Source organism: Agelaius tricolor, unplaced genomic scaffold, assembly GCF_023055355.1.
Source record: "Agelaius tricolor isolate 1412-34295 unplaced genomic scaffold, bAgeTri1.0.p SCAF_32, whole genome shotgun sequence".
Classification (NCBI taxonomy): domain Eukaryota; kingdom Metazoa; phylum Chordata; class Aves; order Passeriformes; family Icteridae; genus Agelaius; species Agelaius tricolor.
Window position 1 is genome coordinate 6,356,735 of NW_027269292.1, and position 17,656 is coordinate 6,374,390.

Consider the following 17,656-nt stretch of genomic DNA (forward strand, 5'->3'; position numbering starts at 1 on the left):
CTGTGCCAGGCTGTCTCCTTCTCCCGTACCCTCACACCACGTCTTTCCCTGCTTTATGTAACACTAACCGATGTATTTTTCCCTCAAGCCGCTGTCTGTGAGCTCCCTGTGGGTCCTGCCAGGCTGGTGCAGGGACGGTGGCACCCGGGCTCTGCAGGAGCTGCTCCGGGTGTGGGCACCGTGACAAAGCCCGGGCCCCGCTGCCTCCGCCGCTCCCTCGGGAGCCGGGCTGGGCTCCAGCCGCAGTTCCTGGAATGCAGCGCTCCCGGGGGAATCTGAGCTCACAGGGCCAGGTGGGACCAGGCCAGTGCAGTGTCCCCAGCACTGTCCCCAGAGCTGCAGCCTCCCCCGGACCCACAGGACCCGCATCAAACGTACAGGGAGGGAAATCATCATTTATCCCTTGTAGCCAGCCCAAAGAGATCTCCCACACAGCCCCCCCGAAACGCCCCCATCCCACTGCAGAGCGGGACGGGAATGGGGTGGATCCAGCCCGGGGCTCTGCCTCGGGCACGGCAGGACATGGGACAGCGACAGCGACAGGGACATGGGGACAGCAAGGACACGGGGACAGCGGCAGGGACATGGGGACAGCAGCAGGGACATGGGGACAGCAGCAGGGACACGGGGACAGTGGCAGGGACACGGGGACAGCCTCGAGGGACACAGCTGGGGGAGCTCAGCAGAGCCCTCGCTGCTGCCACAGCCGGGGACAACCCAGGAACTCTCAGCTCCCAGGGGCTGGGGGTGGCCACAGGGACAGTCAGGGCAATGGCCACAGGGAATGTCACAGCAGTGGCCACAGGGACAGTCAGGGCAATGGCCACAGGGAATGTCACAGCAATGGCCACAGGGACAGTCACAGCAATGGCCACAGGGACAGTCACAGCAGTGGCCACAGGGAAGGGCACTGAGGGTCCTGCAGCCACTTGTGCTGCACCTTCCCAAGAACTTCCCCAGTCACTGCAGCCTCTGGGAAAGGTGTCCCTGACTGGTCACCTGCCACCTCCTACCCCGGGGTCCCGTCCTTCAGCCAGCCCTGCCACCCCCATCCAGCCTCTTCCTCTCCAAAGGGGAGAGGTGAGACACAGGGGAGAGGTGAGACACAGGGGAAAGGTGAGACACAAGGGAGAGGTGAGACAGACACCTGGGCTGTGTCAGGGCACTTCAGCGAGCCCACGGGGACAGCCGAGTGTGATGTGCCACCCGTCCATCACCCACAGTCGGAGAGGAGGCAGGGGACAGCTGCTGAGCTGCAATGACAGAACCCCCAAACAGGCGGCTTCAGCTTTCCCTGGGGTGCCTGGCAAGTGCTGCTGAGGTGGAAATCGGGCTGTCCCCCAGCCCGAGGCTGTGCAGGGCCAGGGCAGGGCGGGGGAGGCTACGGTGGGATGGGATAATGGGATGGGATGGGATAATGGGATGGGATGGGATAATGGGATGGGATATTGGGATGGGGCCGGGGGCGGAGGCTGAGGGAGCCGCAGGAACTCCCGCACTCAGCGGGTAACAAACCCTGCTCATCGCCCCCGGCCTTCCCGGGGCTGCGAGCGACCCTCGAGCTGCTCTTGGTCCCCCCAAAGCCTGCGGGTACCGATGGGTGCCCTCGGCTCGGGCAGCGGGAGGCAGAGCAGCCCCGGGCAGGGCCGGCCCTGTCCCGTCCCTGCCGCAGCGGTGCCAGCTCCTGCGGGAGGGAGGGAAGGAGGGAGGGAAGGAGGGAGGGAGGGAGGATCCTGGCAGCGGTGGGAGCAGCCCGGCCCATCAATCCCACACCGTCCTGACACTCCCGCTGCACCGGGAGCCGCGGCTCGGGTTTGGTGGCAGCAGCTCTGCGGTGACAGCCAGCCCCGAGCCGGGATCAGGGAGCGCTTCCCGCCCCAGAGCACTAAATCCAGCAGCTTTTAGAGCAGATGGAGATCTTGGGCTGCGTGAGGACAGGCCCAGGAGCCGGGAGGTGGCTCGCAAATACCGCCGGGGGCGCGGGCCGGTCCTTAAGGGCAGAAGCAACTGGGATTTACAGCCCTGATCCGGCTCCTCTGCAGACACATGGCAGGGACCGCCGGGCCGGGCTCTCTGCATCCTCCTCTGCTCCCAGTGCTCCCCCGGGGCTCCCAGGGGTGACAGGAGGTGATGGGGAGAGCAAAACTGAAACACGCTGCGTTTTACAGCGAAGCACCCCCGAAAAAAGGAGCCAGCGTGTCCTGGAACGGCCTTTCCCACCTGGCTGCGTGCACGGGAGCGCCCGGGGCCGCCTGCGAGCGGAGCTGCCTGCGGCACCGGGACCGGCAGCGTCCCAGAGCATCATCACCATCATCACCACGCAGCCCGCGGCGGGCGAGGCACTTAATAAATGCCGATGTTGGATTAATTAGCAGGGAATGTGTCACGGCGCGCCGGCTGCGGGAGCACATGGCTCCAGGAGCCCCGGATTAAAAATGCATGAGGCAGGGAACGAGGGACAGCCCCCGACAGCCAGGGGGGCTCAGCTCCCCCCGCACGGGCACGGCTGGGCCGGGGAAACCACAGCAACGTCGGGCACGTGGCTGCAGAAAGCGCTCAGCCTGCGCTGCCGATGGGGGATGGAGATCCCCTCCTTCCCACCATGGAGCTGATGGGGGATGGAGATCCCCCCCTCCTCCCCAGCACGGAGCCCATGGGGGTTCTACATCCCCTCCTCCCCAGCACGGAGCCCAGAGCGGGCCGGGAGCAGCAGCACCCGAGGGGGATCCCGGCCCTGGGGCTCAGCAGCAGCTCCAGCCTGAGCTCCCCCGGCCGGCTCTGGGCACCACGGGGAGGGTCCCGGCTGCCAGAGAGCACCCGAGGCTCCCCAGGGACACCGAGGGGCTCCAAGGAGCCGCCCTCAGGCTGGCACGGGAGGAGGAGGAGGGCGGGGAGGTGGGCGGCAAAGGCCGCAGCCGGGCAGGGCTGGGGACATCCCGGCCCGGGGAGGATGAGGATGGGGATGGGGATGGGATGGATCCCTGCGTGAGAGGGCGGGGGCAGCAGGGCCGAGCCCAGGGCACCGCGGGTCGCTGGACACCGCCCCGGGCACCGAGTCAAGGCCGACAGAGCGTTCCGGTCACAGGCGTGAGTCACGGGCTGCGACTGCGGCCCTCAAATGCCACTCGGGAGCCGGTGCTGGCAGAGCATCGCTTCCTACACCCCGAGGCACTGCCCGGGCATCCCGGCCAGCACAGCCGGGCAGGGGCTGCCTCGAGCCCTCCTCCCTCCGGAGAGCACGGCCAGAGCCGGCAGTTCCAGCGCCAGCGCCGCTGCTCGCAGCCTCCCCACGGGGCTGCTCCCCCAGCCAGGCTGACTCGGGCACCAGGGCACCCCATCCCTCCCTCCCCCGCTGCAGAACACGGGGCTGCCCCCCGCTTCTGCCTTCTCAGAATCTTTTCACGGCCTTTTCCCGGGCTCCTCCTCCTGCGATTTTCCCAGCTGCTGTCAAACGTCACCTTGGCAGCTGCTGCCTCCATCCTTCCTATTCATCCCGGCGGATTATGGAGGGGCTGGGACCTCAGACTCCACCAAGGAGCTCTGGGCGGATCCTGCTCTAGCTGGGGGTCCCGTGGGGGGTCCCGAGCCCCTCCCGGGGGCGCAGAGGGCAATAACAGCCCTGGTCCCACCGGAGGGTCCCCCAGCGAGCCCGCTCCGCCCTGGGACAGCCCGTGGGCGTGCACGGAGCAGAGGCAGACTCTGTCTTCCAAAGCTGATTAAAAATAGATGCAGCATCAAACTAATTATGGAGATTAATTAGCATTTGTGGAGCAGAGTGAGCACGGGAGGGGGCACACGGGAGGAGTGGGTGGTGCAGCGGGGTCAGAGCCCACCCTGTGCTGCCCCAGCACCCCCAGCGCTCCCCAGGACTTGGGGGTACCGGGGCAGCACATTTGGGGGGTCCCCAGGCCCCCATTTCCCTCCGTGTCAGCAACAGATGCCAAACCCCACAGCGCTGCTGAAATGAGGTCAGCGATCGCCTGCGGCGCGTTGGAGCATCGCTCATCCTGCCCCGCAGCCCGGGCCGGCGGCAGCCAGGGCAGGAGGCATGGAGAGCTCTGGAGCAGCCCGCAGGGGAACGACAGCACCCTGAGCACCCCACACCTGGGGCCTGCCCCCCAACACCCGGTGGGGCAGGAAAACCCCACAGGGACACGGCAGCGCTGATTTGCTCCTTCCGGAAAGCGGAGCAGGACCCCAGGTGCCCCCAGTGCTGGTGCCCACCCCCTGCTCACACCTCTCCAGCCCCCCAAAGCCTCCCCGTGCCCAGGCGGTCTCGGGCACCGATGATGGATTTGGGATGGGCTGTGTGTGCTCCACAGCTGGCGACGCTTTCGGGTCCCTTCTGCTCCCTCCCCAGGCCCCCTGTGTTGGGCTGGGAGAGGAGCCCCGGGCCGGAGGATCACGGCACCCCGGGCTGCCCGGGAGCCCCAGCTCGGTCTGCCTCACACTCCCGACAGCCAGAGCCCTTCCCCAGGGCTGGAGCAGGGGCAGCGCCCCCGGCACCTCCTGCTGCCCTTTCCGACCCGGCCTCGGGAGCGGCTCCTGCCGCCTCCTCCCTCCCCTCGCTCCCTCCCGGCGCATTTGGCAGAGCCCGGGCAGGAGGATGGCAAAGGAAAGGAAAGGAGCGGAGCCTCTTTGCAGCAGAGCGGAATTTATCCACCTGCAATCGGAGGCGTCAGGAGGCTCGGGGCGGCCGCACAGACCGGCCTGACCGGGGGCTTCCGAGGGGGACTCGGCTCAGAGGTGGCACCAGGAGGGGCCAGGATGTTTCCCCAAGGGACGGGGATGTCCCCGGCCCCGGTGGCGCCCCTCGGGTGAGGCAGAGCCCGGCTGCAGCCCAGCCCAGCCCTGTCTCGGCAGTTCAGGCACGAGCAAGAAGCACGTCGAGCTAATTGGATCCCAGTTTACCGCAAACAAAGAGAAGGCAGGTGACATTTACCTAGCGGAGTAATTGATATCCGAGTAATTTGTTGGAGTAACCTCATTACACGCCAGCTGGATTTCCACACCCTCCCAGTCCCACTCATTACAAACAAGGTTTGTGTGTTAATCAGAGCGCTTTAATCGAGGCGCTGCCCACCATCCCTCCGGCAAGTTACAAAGCCGCCAGATTTATCACAGACTCTAAACGCTCTCCCAAGAATCGCTAGGGATTTTAGAGCAGGCAGCGCTGCTCCTCGGGAAAACAGCGGATATTTGTCCCTGAAGCGATGCACGGGGCAGAGCCGGCTCCGGCACCACCTCTCCTCCCTTCCCGCAGGCTGTCCCTCCATCCCCGGCCCGGCTGATGCCTCCTCCTCCTCCTCCCCGCACAGGCAGGAGCTGTTCCCTCGCCAGACACGCGGCTCCAGTCACAACACGAGCCGGGAGCCGCTCGGCGGAGCCTCCCACGCGGGGAGCGCGGCGCTCCCGGAGCCCCACGAGCCGAGAGAGCCCCGGCCCCGCGCTGGAGCTGCGGGCAACTCCACAAAAACAGCCCCACGAACCGAGAGAGCCCCACGAACCGAGCCCTATGAACACAGCCCCGGCTCTGAGATGGAGCTGCGGGCAGCCCGGGAGGCTCTCGCAGCCCCACGAACCCAGCCCCGGCTCTGAGATGGAGCTGCGGGCAGCCCGGCGTTCCCGGGGCTCTCGGAGCACAGCCCGCAGCAGCCTGAATTGCTGCTAGCATGGTCCAGGGTAAGGAAGCAAGGAGGATTTTTGCATGGTAACCACAGATGTTTTCCTCAGCCGCACATGAAGGGGTCTCGCTTTCTCTCTGCCCCGGCCTGGGGGCTGACCTGGTCTCGGGGCCAAACAGGGAACAGGGAAGGGGTGGCTCAGGGACACAGGAACAGACACAGGAACAGGGGAAGGAGCCAAGGGGGTCTAACAGCTTCTCGAGGGAAGCTCTTTGTGTCTCCCTCGACCAGGGAATGCCCCCAGGGTCTCCCCACAGCCCCACGAGCAGAGCCCAGCTCCGAGCAGTGACCAGCTGGGCTCCGCAGGCACGGGCACGCCGTGCCAAGCAGGCGGGCCAAGAAAAGCAGGAAAAAGCGTGTTCCTAAGGAAACATCCTGCAGCGAGCCCCCGAGGCGGGAACCAGCCCAGGAATTCATCACGGGCTGCTTCCATAGCCTCGGCTCGTGGTTTTAAAGCTGACCCCGCTGCCGGGGTGGGGACAGGGCACTCCCAGCGCGTCCCCATGGACGGACCCAGCTCATGGGGGACCCCCAGAGCATCCGTGGGCTGCAGGAATGCCCCTGCACCTCTGCTCTGCCCCCGGGTCTCCGTGGCTCCTTGGCTGCCCAAACTCCACCCAGCAGCCCAGGAGGGGAAGGGAGCAGCTTCCAGCCCGCACAAGCTGCTCCATCACCCTAATGTCACAGCTCATAATCATCTCATTTGCTATTAATTTGCTTGTCAAGAGAAATTCCACTCATTTGCTTTTAATTAATGGGGCCTTAAAATAAAGCCGGGGGGGGGGGGGGGGGGCTGGTGAGAGGATCAGGGAGGATCAACCAACACCAACAACGGGAAGAGCAGTTGGGGGAGAACCGTTTATAGGACAAAAGGAGGGGGAAAATAAAGAAAAAAAAGGACAAAAGGACAAAAAGAAAAAAAAAAAAAAAAAAGAAGGAACCAAAAGCCCTGCAAGGGAGCAATGACGTTCCCCAGCTCCCTCTGCACACCCGGGCTCTGCCCAGGAGCCACCACATCCAAGAGGCCTCAGCTGCCACAGGAGGGAGGGAGCAGCACTAAACCCGCCCATTTAGAGCCCAAAGCTGGGGAATGCTCCGAGATCCAGGGGCCACAGCTGCCCCACAAACACCAAAGGCTCCGGGAATGGAGGGAGGGATGGGCTCAGCTGCTGGGCCCAGCTCCACACCCAGGGCAAGCACCCAGAGATGCAGCTGGACCTGGTTTGGGGAACCAGGAGGGAAAGAGCCCCTCCTAAACCCCCCCAACCGAGCCAAAGGGAAGAGGAATGAGAACGGGGGGCAGGGAGGGGGGAAATCCCAGTGAAACGCTTCCCCCGTGCTCGGCAGGAGCGTCCCAAAATACAAACCCTGAGTCACAGGAGCTCAGACTGCACAGGCAGCACCTACATTGCCACAGGCTCCAGACACGGAGGTGGGAGCTCATCCCACCCAGCCTCAGGCACCTGGCACGGAGCTGCTCAGCCAGACCTCCTCAGAAGCCACGGAACAAACAGAAATGCACCCTGAAGCAGCTCCTCTGCCTGCTCCTGGGATCAGGACAAGCAAGGCAGGCTCAGGGATCCCCCTCCCTGCTCTCCAGGACACAACAGGGGAGCAGCTCCAGAGAATCTGCAGCAGAGCCATTCAGCACCTGGGAGTCAGAACCCACCCCACAGCAGCTCTGCCCCTGTTTGACACCTGGAGCCGTCCCTGGGCAGCCACATCCCTGCCCCAGCCCGCAGCTCATTCCCCAGCAGCACCGGGGGTGACCGAGCCCTGAGGCACCTCCACCCAGCCCAGGGTGGAAATGGTGAGAGAAACCCCCTGGTGATAGCTGGAGGATGTACAACCAGCCAGCAACAACCATTCTCTGATTCCCAACAAGTTACACCCAGAAAAGCCGATTTCCAGCAAACAGAGAGTTAAAAAAGACAAGCCATGTATGAGTTTATTTCGAAGGACACTCAGTCTCCAGTCTCTGAGTTTCTGTTAAGAGGTTTCAAGCATTACAAAGCGATTTTCCCTTCCCAGGGTTATAAACCAATTAGATAAAGACCAAGTTAATCCCTTATTGTGTCCAGAGAGCCACAAGCAGACACCAAACACAGAGATTAGTCCCTTCCTTTAGGAAGGACTAAACTGCCACGTTTGGGCAGCTGGGAGAGCCCAGGCAAAGCCCAAGGCACAGCACAGAGCCCCTGGCTCCAGCAGGGCTGCTGGGGCTGCCAGGACACTGCAGCACCAAAGCCTCCCCAGGTGACTCATCCAGAGTCACCTGAGTTTACCTGGGCTGCGAGGAGTTGGGAGCCTCAGGCAGAGGGAAGCCAGGGCAGTGATGCAGAGCTGGTTTTTATGCTGTATTTTTTTATTTTTTCCCTCACCCGTGGGCAGAGGCAGCTAGGGGGGCTCAGGCCAGCTGAGGACAGCAGAGTCCCTGCAGTGTCCCCAGCCCTGGGTCCCTCACAGGCTGAGCACACGGAGCCTCCATGGATCAAAACACCCGGATGCCAGCAGGAGCACACAGTGCCAGACCCTGAGCAGCCACAGCCTCACCTTCTGCCTGAGCTGGGCTCAATTCCTCCAGCTGCCACCCAAATCACAGCCCTGGCTGCAGAGCCTCCCCTGACCAGCCCAACCCAAATCCCTCATTGTCAGATACCAACCAAAAGCACACCAAAGCCACCAATAGATCAGGGATTAAAACCACAGACATTGAACACGAGATGAAAGCCAGACACTCACCAGGGCAGGAGAGGCCACAGTCCCACACTCTGAAGGTTCCCCTGCTCTGCCAGGGCCGTCCTGGAGGAGCTGCTCCCCTCAGAGCCTCCCCCAGCACAGCTGAGCCACATGAGGAGCCTGGCTCAGCACACCTGGGCTCAATCTGCAGTGGAGTGGGGTCACCCAGAATTGGGGATGAGCCAGGGATGGCCCTCCCAGCACAGGCCAAATCAGAAACCCAGGTGATTGCCCAGGTGCTCTGCCATGAGCTCTGGGAAGGAGCTGGCCCCTGCCCACCCTGTCACTGGTGCCTGAACCTGTGACAGTGTGGTGGTTTGACAGGAAATGTGTTTTTTGGGATGCTGTGTTTTGGGCCAATGGATATTCAGGCTTTAATACTGGCATTTAACCTGCTTTGCATATTCCTGGTCACGTCTCACAGCAGCTACCAGGGAGAGGGTATCTTCATGGGGGCACTGGCATTGTGCCAGTGTCAAACCATGACAGACAGGCTTTAGGAGATTGTCCCCATGGCCAGAGAAGCCACTGGCTTGTGTGGGGCTGGCATGAGGAACGCTGGAACGATCCCTGCTGGCTGTGGCTGTCCCCACCCTGCTCCTCAGGCCATGGCAGAGGTTCTGTGTCCTTGCAGGGATGGCACACGGCCGTCCCTGTGTCCCCTGCCACAGCCAGCAGCAGGCATGAGCCCGGTGCTCCCTGTGCCCCAGGCTGGCAGCAGCCCTCAGGATCAGAGGAGCAGCCTCCTCTGTGGGGCTCCCTGCAGGCTCTGTCCACCCCTGGACAAACCCTGGTGGGAAGCAGCTCTGAGGCTTCCAGGAGAGGCGGCTCCTGTGCAGGGCTGGGAGCTGCAGCTTTGGCTTCTGAACCTGTCAGAAAGGCTTTTTAGGGAAGTGCCCCTTCTAAACCTGTCAGAAAGGCTTTTTAGGGAAGTGCCCCTTCTAAACCTGTCAGAAAGGCTTTTTAGGGAATGCCCTTTCTAAAACCTGTCAGAAAGGCTTTTTAGGGAAGGCCCTGCCAGTGCCTGTCCCCAGCAGTGCCAGGACCAGCCCCAGCCCTGCCCTGGTGGCCCCAGGGTTTGTCACTCCCTCCCTGTCCCCAGCCGGCTCAGACCCCAACGCAGCAGAGACACAACAGGCTGGGCTTTGTCCTCCCCACCCAGAGCAGCGCCAGGACAGAAAAGAACCAAAGTTGTACAACAAATTTATGCAAAATGGAGGTTAAACAGCCCACAGGGTCCCTCCCCACCCCAGGAAAGCATCCTTCTTCCTCTTCAGGCTGGAATCTTGCAGAGCCACAGCAGGATCTCCCAGAGCACCTGCTGCTCCTGCTGCTCCTCAGAACAGTCAGGAAGCACCTGCCAGCCCCAGCCAGGGTCCCACACCTTGGGAGCAGCTTTGGTCCTGCAGGCTGGATGAGGGTTGAGGATGATTTGGGCACAGAAGCTCTGGGCTCTGCTCCTCAGGCTGAGCTGGGGCAGATCTCCAGCCTGGGCTCCGGGCACCTGGAGCACTCTGTGGCCAGGAATGACCTCCCCGTGCTCCTGGGAGGGAGATGGTTCCTCCCATCCTTTCCCCTGAGATGATCCTTCCTCCACAAGAGCTGGGCAGTGGGGCTGCTGCTCCCCAGGGACGTGCAGGGGGAATGGAGAGCCCAGGCTGCAGGGACTGGGGGAAGCTGCTCCAAAACCAGAGGGAAGGGAGGGCTCTCAGAGTGCCACAGAGGTGTGGTGGGACACACAGGCTGGCTCTGCAGTGGCAATGCCTCAGCACCTCTGCAAATCAGCCCCTGCAGCTGCACAAGGACTTCAGTGAGGCGCTGCGAACTCACACGTGAGCTTTGCTTACACAAAGACTTTAACAGTACTGGAAAAGGAACCCTGAGAAATTCACTGCAAGGATTCTCCCTGAGCAGTGGCTGGTGCTGTGCTGTGGGACACAGCCTGGCACAGCTGGCTCCCAGGCTGGCACTGGGCTCCTGCACCCAGCAGGACCAGCCTTGGTGCAGGACAGGACCCAGTGAAGAGAAGCTCTGCACTTTCCTCTGGCACCAGCCTAATCCTCTGATTCAGTCTCCTTTTTGCTGCAGGGATAAAAATGAGAAAGCAGGAAGCAGTTTTAGGAAAAGTAGAAGCCAACAGGCACAAACAACTGGCACTTGGTGAGCTTGAGCTCCTGCACCCTGGGGCAGGTTTAGCCCTGAGCTGACACCCATGGCCCACCTTATGTAAGAGTGGGGGACTCTGACCCTCCCCAAGGCCTGGGGCCAAAACCAGCTCCCTGCAGGTATTTCTGTTCCCCTCAGGTCACACCTGTGGGCGTTGGGGCTTTGCTTATGAGCAGTGCTGAAAAAAGAGCAAATCCCTGCTGCCCTTCCCCAGCTCAGGACCACGTGTGAGGCAGTGTGGCCACAGGGAGCAGAAATCACCTTCTGGATGATGTCCTGACCTCCCCACTGAGCTCACCCCGTTACCCTGCCTGTACCCTTAATGCCATTACTGCAGCTCATGCCATGAGCAGATGCCCTCTGCCCACACACCCACCTCTCTGGGCTGGCAGGGGCAGCCTCCAGCCCCTCCACCGGAGCACAGGGCTGCCTCCGAAGGTACTCCCTGGACCTGATGTCAGCCTGGAAGCAAGCAGGAAAAGGAGTGAGCAGGGGCTGAGCAGCCTGGCTGTGACCCCAGTGTGCCCATGCACCCTGCTGTCAGCACATCCCACCAGGAGCAGCGGCTGGCTCAGCAAGGAGAGCACCAGCCACAGCCCAGAAGTGTTAGAAAGTGCTGCTGGGCCCTCACTGGGTGCTTGCTCAGCCCTCCAGTGCTGCACGACACCAGCAGCAGACCCTTGGTGCCACCACAAGCACATCCCGGGCTCCTGGACAACTTGGAGGACTGGCAGTTGATTTTTACAGTCCTTCAAAGTTTTTCCTCTTTTAGAAACTTCTGTGCCATTTCCAGGCAGCTGCTGTGCCCACCTCAAAGGCAGAGTGTCTCTCCCCACCTACAAAGCAGGACGTGACCTTCCCAGCTGGAAAAGCTTCACAGTGTCTGGTGATGAGCTCAGAAATTGGGTTAACACATCCCTGGGGCCTGTCCTTGAAGCACTGCTGCTCTCCACCCTGTGCTGCTCCCCAGGAGCCCCTCCTGCAGCCCCCAGGCCCTCGGTGGAGGCTGTGCCTGCTGCTGGAACCTGCTCCACAACTGCAGAGCCTCCTGCCAGCTGAGGAGGAGAGAGTTACATAAGGGGTGGTTTGTTTGGGAGATTTTTTTCCCTCCTCTCTATAATTGGACAGTTTCATAACCGAACTGACAAATAACTTTGATCACTCTTCAGGATAAGCGATTACGTGATGGATTTTATAACCAGGGAAGGAGGCTGCTCAATGGTCCCCACGGGCACAGCGAGGAGCAGGAGGCACAGCTACCAACTACTCCTCTAGGGAAGAAAAACCCCAAGCACATTCTGCTGAGAACATCAGCCAGTGCTTGATGAGGTGGCAGCTCCCAGGCAGGGCTCACTCCTAGCACAGCACTGGAGTCAGCTTAAGGTGGTGATTAACCACGGGCTAATCAATAAGATGGATCACTGCCCACAATAACCCTCACAGACCTGGGCTATTTTCAGAGGGATTGCTGCCTGTGGAAATGCTGCTCTCTGCCTGCTACCTGAGGGGCCAGGGTGGTCCCTGGGCACAGCAGGCTTGCAGGGGGTGCCCCCAGAGACACCAGTGACTGCTGTCCAGTCCCAGGGGAGAGGCTGGTGCCCTGTCTCATTCTTCTCAGGGCGAGTGTTCAGCGTTTCACAGAGGGTGACCTGCAGGCCTTCCCTTCCTGGTGGGCTGGAGCACCCCCAGGCTGTGCCAGCAGCTCCCTCCTGAGCCAGTCCCAACCCACTGGGCACCCAGGGGCAGCTGAAGGAAGCAGCAAGTGAGCAGGAGGCTGGGCAAAACCTGACCCAGAGAGAGCAGAGCAGCTCCTGGTGCAAGCCCTGGAGAGTGGGCACAGGGATCTGGGAATGAGCAGGGAGGGTGGGCACAGGGATCTGGGGATGAGCAGGGTGCACCAGGGAGGGTTCTGACCTCTGCCAGGAGCAAGGGCAGCTCTCTCAGCAGGGCCTGGGGCTGCTCCAGGGCCACTGAGGCTGTGCTGGTTGTTCTGGGCTGTACTGGGAGCTCCCTGCAGGGCCTCACCAGGAGCACAGCTCTGCTGGCTGGGCCTGGCACGTGGAACAAGGACTGAGTGGGATGTAAATACTGATTGCAGGTGACAAGGGCAGCTCATCCCCCTGCTTCCTCCGAGATCTCACTCCTCTCATCTGCACCACAGCCAGCTCCTTGGCAGCACAGCCACACTGTGGGCTGAATGCAAATGGAACCCCTGCTGCTCCCTGCCTGGGTAATGTGCATTCCTGGGAAGCACCACATCCCCTGGAGCAGGAACTGAGCTGCCACAGCAGCTGCACTGCACATGCTGCCCTCACACAAACCTCAGGAGCTGTGCAAAGCTGAGCTATCACAAACCACCTCACTTCCAGGCCTGCCAGAACTTCCAGAGCAGGACCTGGTGATCCACAGGTTCTTTCCTGACACTGGGGAATCTGTAAGCACTTCTCCTATCAGGTCTGCAGTTTCTGGAGATGTACCACCGCAAAAAGGCCACGCCAGCCACCCATGGACGGATTCTCCACAGCCTCCTACTTCCTAACCCCAGCTGCAGGTGCTCAGGAGCTGAGGCTTTCAGCCCTGCCTGTGCCAAGAGCTGTGGCAGTCACCACACAGAGGAAGCAGAGCAGGGACAAGTCCCATGGGAAGGTTTAAGTGTCCTCATCTCCTGCCATCCCTCTAGAGTAAACACACTCCCCTGTCGGATTTTTCATCTCTCTGTAAGAAAAGTGATAATAATTCATTCCATCACTCCAAGAAAAAGGTCACAGGGAACTGGAAGAGGCTCCGAACACGAGCAAATCCTGGAGATGGCTGGAAGCGAAATGAGGGTGATGAAAAGCTCCAAGACACCTTTCTGTTTCCAAAGGGAATGCTTCTCCCTTCCCTTTGAACACGCAGACTGCAGAGCTGGCTCGAGCTCTGCAGAGGCATCTGTCCCTGGCTGGAGCAGGTTACATAAGGAGCTCCAGCAGCCTCCTCCAGTCTGGCAGGTACTGGGGCTGAGACTGGGAACTGCAGCTCTGCTCTGGACACCCCAGGGCTTGCTTTGCTCCAAGGAGTTCAGATTTTGGGGTAATTCGTGAGCAGATCTCAGTTCCAGGGAACACTGCAGCTCTGGAGCAGCAGGGTCACCCAGCACTGCCCTGGGGACTGCTCAGGTGGGCACACACCTGATTCCCCAGCCTGGCACAGCAGGTGCCAAGGGGCTGTGCCAGGGCAGTGTTAGGGACAGGGATACCTGGGCAGGCCCTGGGGTCACTCCTGGCTCTCACCACCAGCACAGTGACTTCAGGCACAAGGGAAGCACTTGCCAGGCCAGAAGTCCCAGAGGCTTTGAGCTTCTCCAGAGCCTTTGCCCGAGTTGTGCTGCGATTCCAAATCAGCCAAGGCTGAGCGCCGGTGGCAGCCGCAGCCCGGTGACAGCGATGCAGTGCTGTCCCCTGCTGGCTGCTGGCTCCGTGCGGCAGCGGGAGAGGCCCAGAGGAGCAGCACTGCGGCCGTGCTGGGCTCCAGGCCCCCGGGCAAGCCGCATTGCCAGCTCCTGGGGATTAACAGCAGCATGGCAGGAGCTGCCTGCAGCGAGCCAGCAGGGCACCAGCGAGGCTGGGCCTGCAGGCAGGGCTGGGAATGCTGCCGGGCACATCAGGAGAACGGGCCTGGAAGGACCAGGGAGCACCACCAGGGGCTGGGGGAACTGCCCAGCAGAGGAGGGGCAAAGGGAGGCCCTGAGCAGCCCAGGGCTCGGCAAACACTGCCCCGGGGGGGGCTGTACCTGCCCCAGGGGTGCCCCCCCTGCCCCAGGGTGCCGTACCTGCCGGATGGGCTCCGGGACGCGGAAGCGGCAGCAGGCCCTGACCAGGGCCACGGCCGTGCCCAGGCTCACCCGGTGGCCCACGGACACGTACAGGGGTCTGGAGCTGTTGCTGTGGCTCCGCAGCACCTGGGCAGCCAGAAAGGAGAGATCAGGCACTGGAGAGGCTCGTTTGAACACACACACACAGGGGCAGTGGGGTTAGGAGCCAGCCAGAGCCCTCGGGTAGGGGGTGGCAGCGCCGTGTTTGCAGCTCCCAGCCTTCCTGAACACTTTCCCCATCCCAATGTCTCCTGTCTGTCCCCGTGGCCGGGCCCCAGATGCCCAAGGCTGCTCTGGGATGCAGGAGCTGTGCCAGCCCATGCTGACAGCACCCACAGGAAGTGTCTCCCAGCTGCCTGTTCCCGCTCTGCTCTGAATCAGCCGCTCCCAGCCCGATCCCAGGGAGCTGCCAGGGAACTGGCACCTCTCCCAGGCTGCAGCTCACCATCCAGGCTGCTGGAGCACCTCCGTGCCACAGCCACGGACAGGAATGCTCCCAGCACCTGAGCTACCAGCTCCCTACAGCCACCTGAGCTCGCAGGAAGGGGCCAGCAGTGCCCTGGTCACTTGCTCACACCTGCCCTCCCGCAGGGGATCACTGAGACAGCCCCACTGTGGAGAGGGGCAAGGGGCCAAGTGACAGCTTACCATGCCCAGGACCTTCCCCGAGGCACCTGTCAGTGGGAATGCCTCTCCTGACCTCTGCAGGGAACGAACCTAGGGATAAACACACACACACACACATCAGCTCATTAGCACATCATTGTAGGTGGCTGTCCAAATTCCCCTGGGATGTGAAAAAGCAAATCCCAGCCTGGCCTAACCTGCTCCTTGTGCAGCTCATCCCTGACCAAGCCATCCACGTGCAGGAGGTTCTTGGCCACGCCAATGCACGGCAGGTCTGTCAGGACTCCGAGGTGACAGGCTATGCCAAATTCTGCCAACAAGGAGCCACTGTAGCTGTGGGATACCAGGGAACAGGAACACCAAGGAGCAGCACAGGGCTCTCCAGGAACAGCCTACCTCTGGGATGGAGCAGGCCATTCCCATCTACCAGAAGCACCTGAAAAAGCCAAAGGAGAAATGTTATTTCCTGCGTACCGAGAGCACTCCAAGGAGCAAGCAGGGATGCTGGCTCTGAGGGAAGGAGGAATCTCTCTTGGTTCCTCAATTCTCCCCTGATTGCCTGTCCCTGAAGCAGCAGCAGTGTGGGACTGGCAGTGCCCAGCACACACCATGGGTTCCCACAGGAGGCCTGGCTGCTCCCAGATCCACATTCCTGCCTCCCCAAGGAAAGGGAATGGATGCTCCAGCACAGCTCTGCCCGTGCCCCTCCCAGCCCAGCAGCTCAGGACAAGGGAAACACAGCACACCTGAGGCTGGAGCTGGGGCTCCTCCTGCTGAAGTCTCTGCACAGCTTCCACCAGGACAGGGACCTCTCGGAAGGCCAAGAACCCAGCCACGTACGGGGCAGTGATGGGCACCATGCGGCAGTCCTGGTACAGCACCTGGGGCAGCCAGGGACACCTTCCACTGTCCCAGGCTGCTCCAGGCCGTGTCCACCCCGGCCTGGGACACTGCCAGGGACCCAGGGGCAGCCACAGCCTGTGCCAGGGCCTGCCGACCCTCTCCGTGAGCATTCCTCCCCATATCCACCTCCCGCAGCCCCAGCGCCCCGTGCCGGGTGGTACCTCGAGATCCGGGTAGCTGAGCACGACCAGGGAGGCGCAGGCTCGGCTCTCGTCCTCTTTGCTGTAGGATAAATCCACGCCTCCCACTCTGTGCAGCCCCGAGAACTGCGGCTCCTTCTGCCAGGGCTCAGTGTCCTCCTCCAGCACGCTGGCCCTCAGCCGGGCCTGCTCCCTGCGGGCCGGCTGCGCTCACAGCGGGCCGCGCACCGAGCCCCGTCCCGAACCGCGCCCCGTCCCCTCCCCGGGGAGCCCCAACCCCAGCCGGGGGCAGAGCACCGGCGGCTCTTCCCGAGGGTGCCCGTGCCTTGTGGGGACGCGGTTCCGGGCAGCCCCGAGCCCCGTTACCGCTCCCAGCCCCGGCCATGGCCCCAGCCCCGTTACGCTTCCAGAGGCGCCGCCGGGCGGTCCCTGCCCGTCCCAGCCCGACCGCCGTTACCGCTCCCAGCCCCGTTCCCGTTCCCAGCCCCGTTACCGTTTCCAGCGGCGCCGCTGGGCGGGGGACGCGGCCATGGCGGCGCCGGGCCCGCCCGTCCCGCAGCGCCAACGCTCCCCGGAAAGCGCGGCCGGGGCGCGGCCGTTCCGGGCCGGCGGCACCGATCGCGTCTCGGGTCCCGGCCCCGATCCCGGTACCGATCGCGGCATGGACCCCGGCCCCGATCCCAGAAGGAGCCGGGAGCAGGCGCGGGAGCTGAACAAGTTTATTTAAAGGGAGGGGAGAAGCCGGCCGGGCCGGGCAGCGAAGGAGCCGCATGGGGGGCACCGGGCAGGAGCCGCTTCTGCAGCCAGCGCAGAGAGGCAGGCAGGAAAACATCAACCCTGCCCGGCACTACGGCACCATGGCTTGTAAAAAAATCCTTCATGTTCCTCCAGTGGCTCTGGAGCCGTGGCGATCCAGGGTTCGCAGGGAGCTGCTGGGTCTATTTCACCCTCCTCCACGGCCACTCTTCACATCAGATATAAAAACAACAACAACCCCAAACCCAAAGAACAACCAACAAGCCCCAAACAAATGCCCAGAGTGGCAGAAGCCCTGACACGGTGTTGTGGCAGTTCCTGGCAGGGCTCTGTCCTAACTGTCCCTGTGCTCCCTCTTGAAGACAGCAGCTGCTTTCCAGGTACCAGTGGCATGAGACAGAAGAATCTCATCTGGGAATGTGTCTTCCAGCTCCGGAGCTAATTCAGAGTCTTTGTCATCAAGGTAAGGCAAGAGTGATTCCTTCAGGCTGGAAGACAGAGCAGAATGGCATTAACAGATAAAAAAACCCCTCAAGTGCCACAGTATGAGTGCAGTGCACCACCTGAAATACTCAATAGCCACAAGTGACCAGGTGTGTGTGTAGTGAGAAGGGTTAAACAGCCAGGTGGAGGCACAGAGCCCAGTGAGGGGAGGCTGCAGGGCAGAGCTGAGCTCTGGGGCTGAGCTGTGCCTGTGCAGAGCTGTGCCTATCCCTGGAGGCTGGCCTTGATCATCATGGAGGCTTTCCAGCCTTAATGAGTTTGTGATTCTGTTATTATTTTATCCA

At 62.1% G+C, this 17,656-nt stretch overlaps 2 protein-coding genes across 8 annotated transcripts in view; both read right to left on the reverse strand.

Annotated features, from left to right (window-relative positions):
- Nucleotides 1-7,606: 7,606 nt before the first annotated feature.
- Nucleotides 7,607-17,202, reverse strand: ENDOV (endonuclease V). Of its 5 annotated transcripts, none has more exons than XR_011683095.1 (10): nt 16,606-17,197; nt 16,134-16,305; nt 15,816-15,950; nt 15,466-15,505; nt 15,267-15,379; nt 15,091-15,159; nt 14,401-14,529; nt 10,966-11,051; nt 9,371-10,505; nt 7,607-9,292 (listed from the first exon to the last, which is right to left on the reverse strand). XR_011683095.1 is itself a non-coding variant. In XM_071451489.1 (9 exons), exons 1-9 carry the CDS (start codon nt 16,773-16,775, stop codon nt 10,478-10,480), a joined length of 942 nt encoding a protein of 313 aa, XP_071307590.1. In that variant the 5' UTR covers nt 16,776-17,197; the 3' UTR covers nt 7,607-10,477. The 5 variants fall into 5 exon arrangements, 2 of the variants coding, with proteins under 2 accessions (XP_071307590.1, XP_071307591.1); XR_011683094.1 differs by having other exon boundaries at nt 9,332-10,505; XR_011683093.1 differs by having other exon boundaries at nt 7,607-8,166; nt 8,203-10,505.
- The window catches only part of RNF213 (ring finger protein 213), a 46,465-nt gene continuing 45,623 nt past the window's right edge, over nt 16,815-17,656 (reverse strand). For all 3 annotated transcript variants that reach the window (XM_071451485.1, XM_071451486.1, XM_071451484.1), the window contains exon 66: nt 16,815-17,356. In XM_071451485.1, coding sequence (XP_071307586.1) covers nt 17,203-17,356 — 154 coding nt within the window. In that variant the 3' untranslated portion in view covers nt 16,815-17,202. The remainder of the gene's footprint in view (nt 17,357-17,656) is intronic.

Excerpts from the sequence above, each read along its gene's own strand:
- ENDOV (XM_071451489.1), bottom strand. The coding sequence starts at position 16,775 with ATGCCGCGATCGGTACCGGGATCGGGGCCGGGACCCGAGACGCGATCG. Across the intron at positions 11,052-14,400 it reads TCCCGGAGCCCATCCGGCAG|GCTGACATCAGGTCCAGGGA; the intron begins GTACGGCACCCT and ends GCTTGCTTCCAG. Across the intron at positions 10,506-10,965 it reads GCCCCTGCCAGCCCAGAGAG|CAAAAAGGAGACTGAATCAG; the intron begins GTGGGTGTGTGG and ends TTATCCCTGCAG.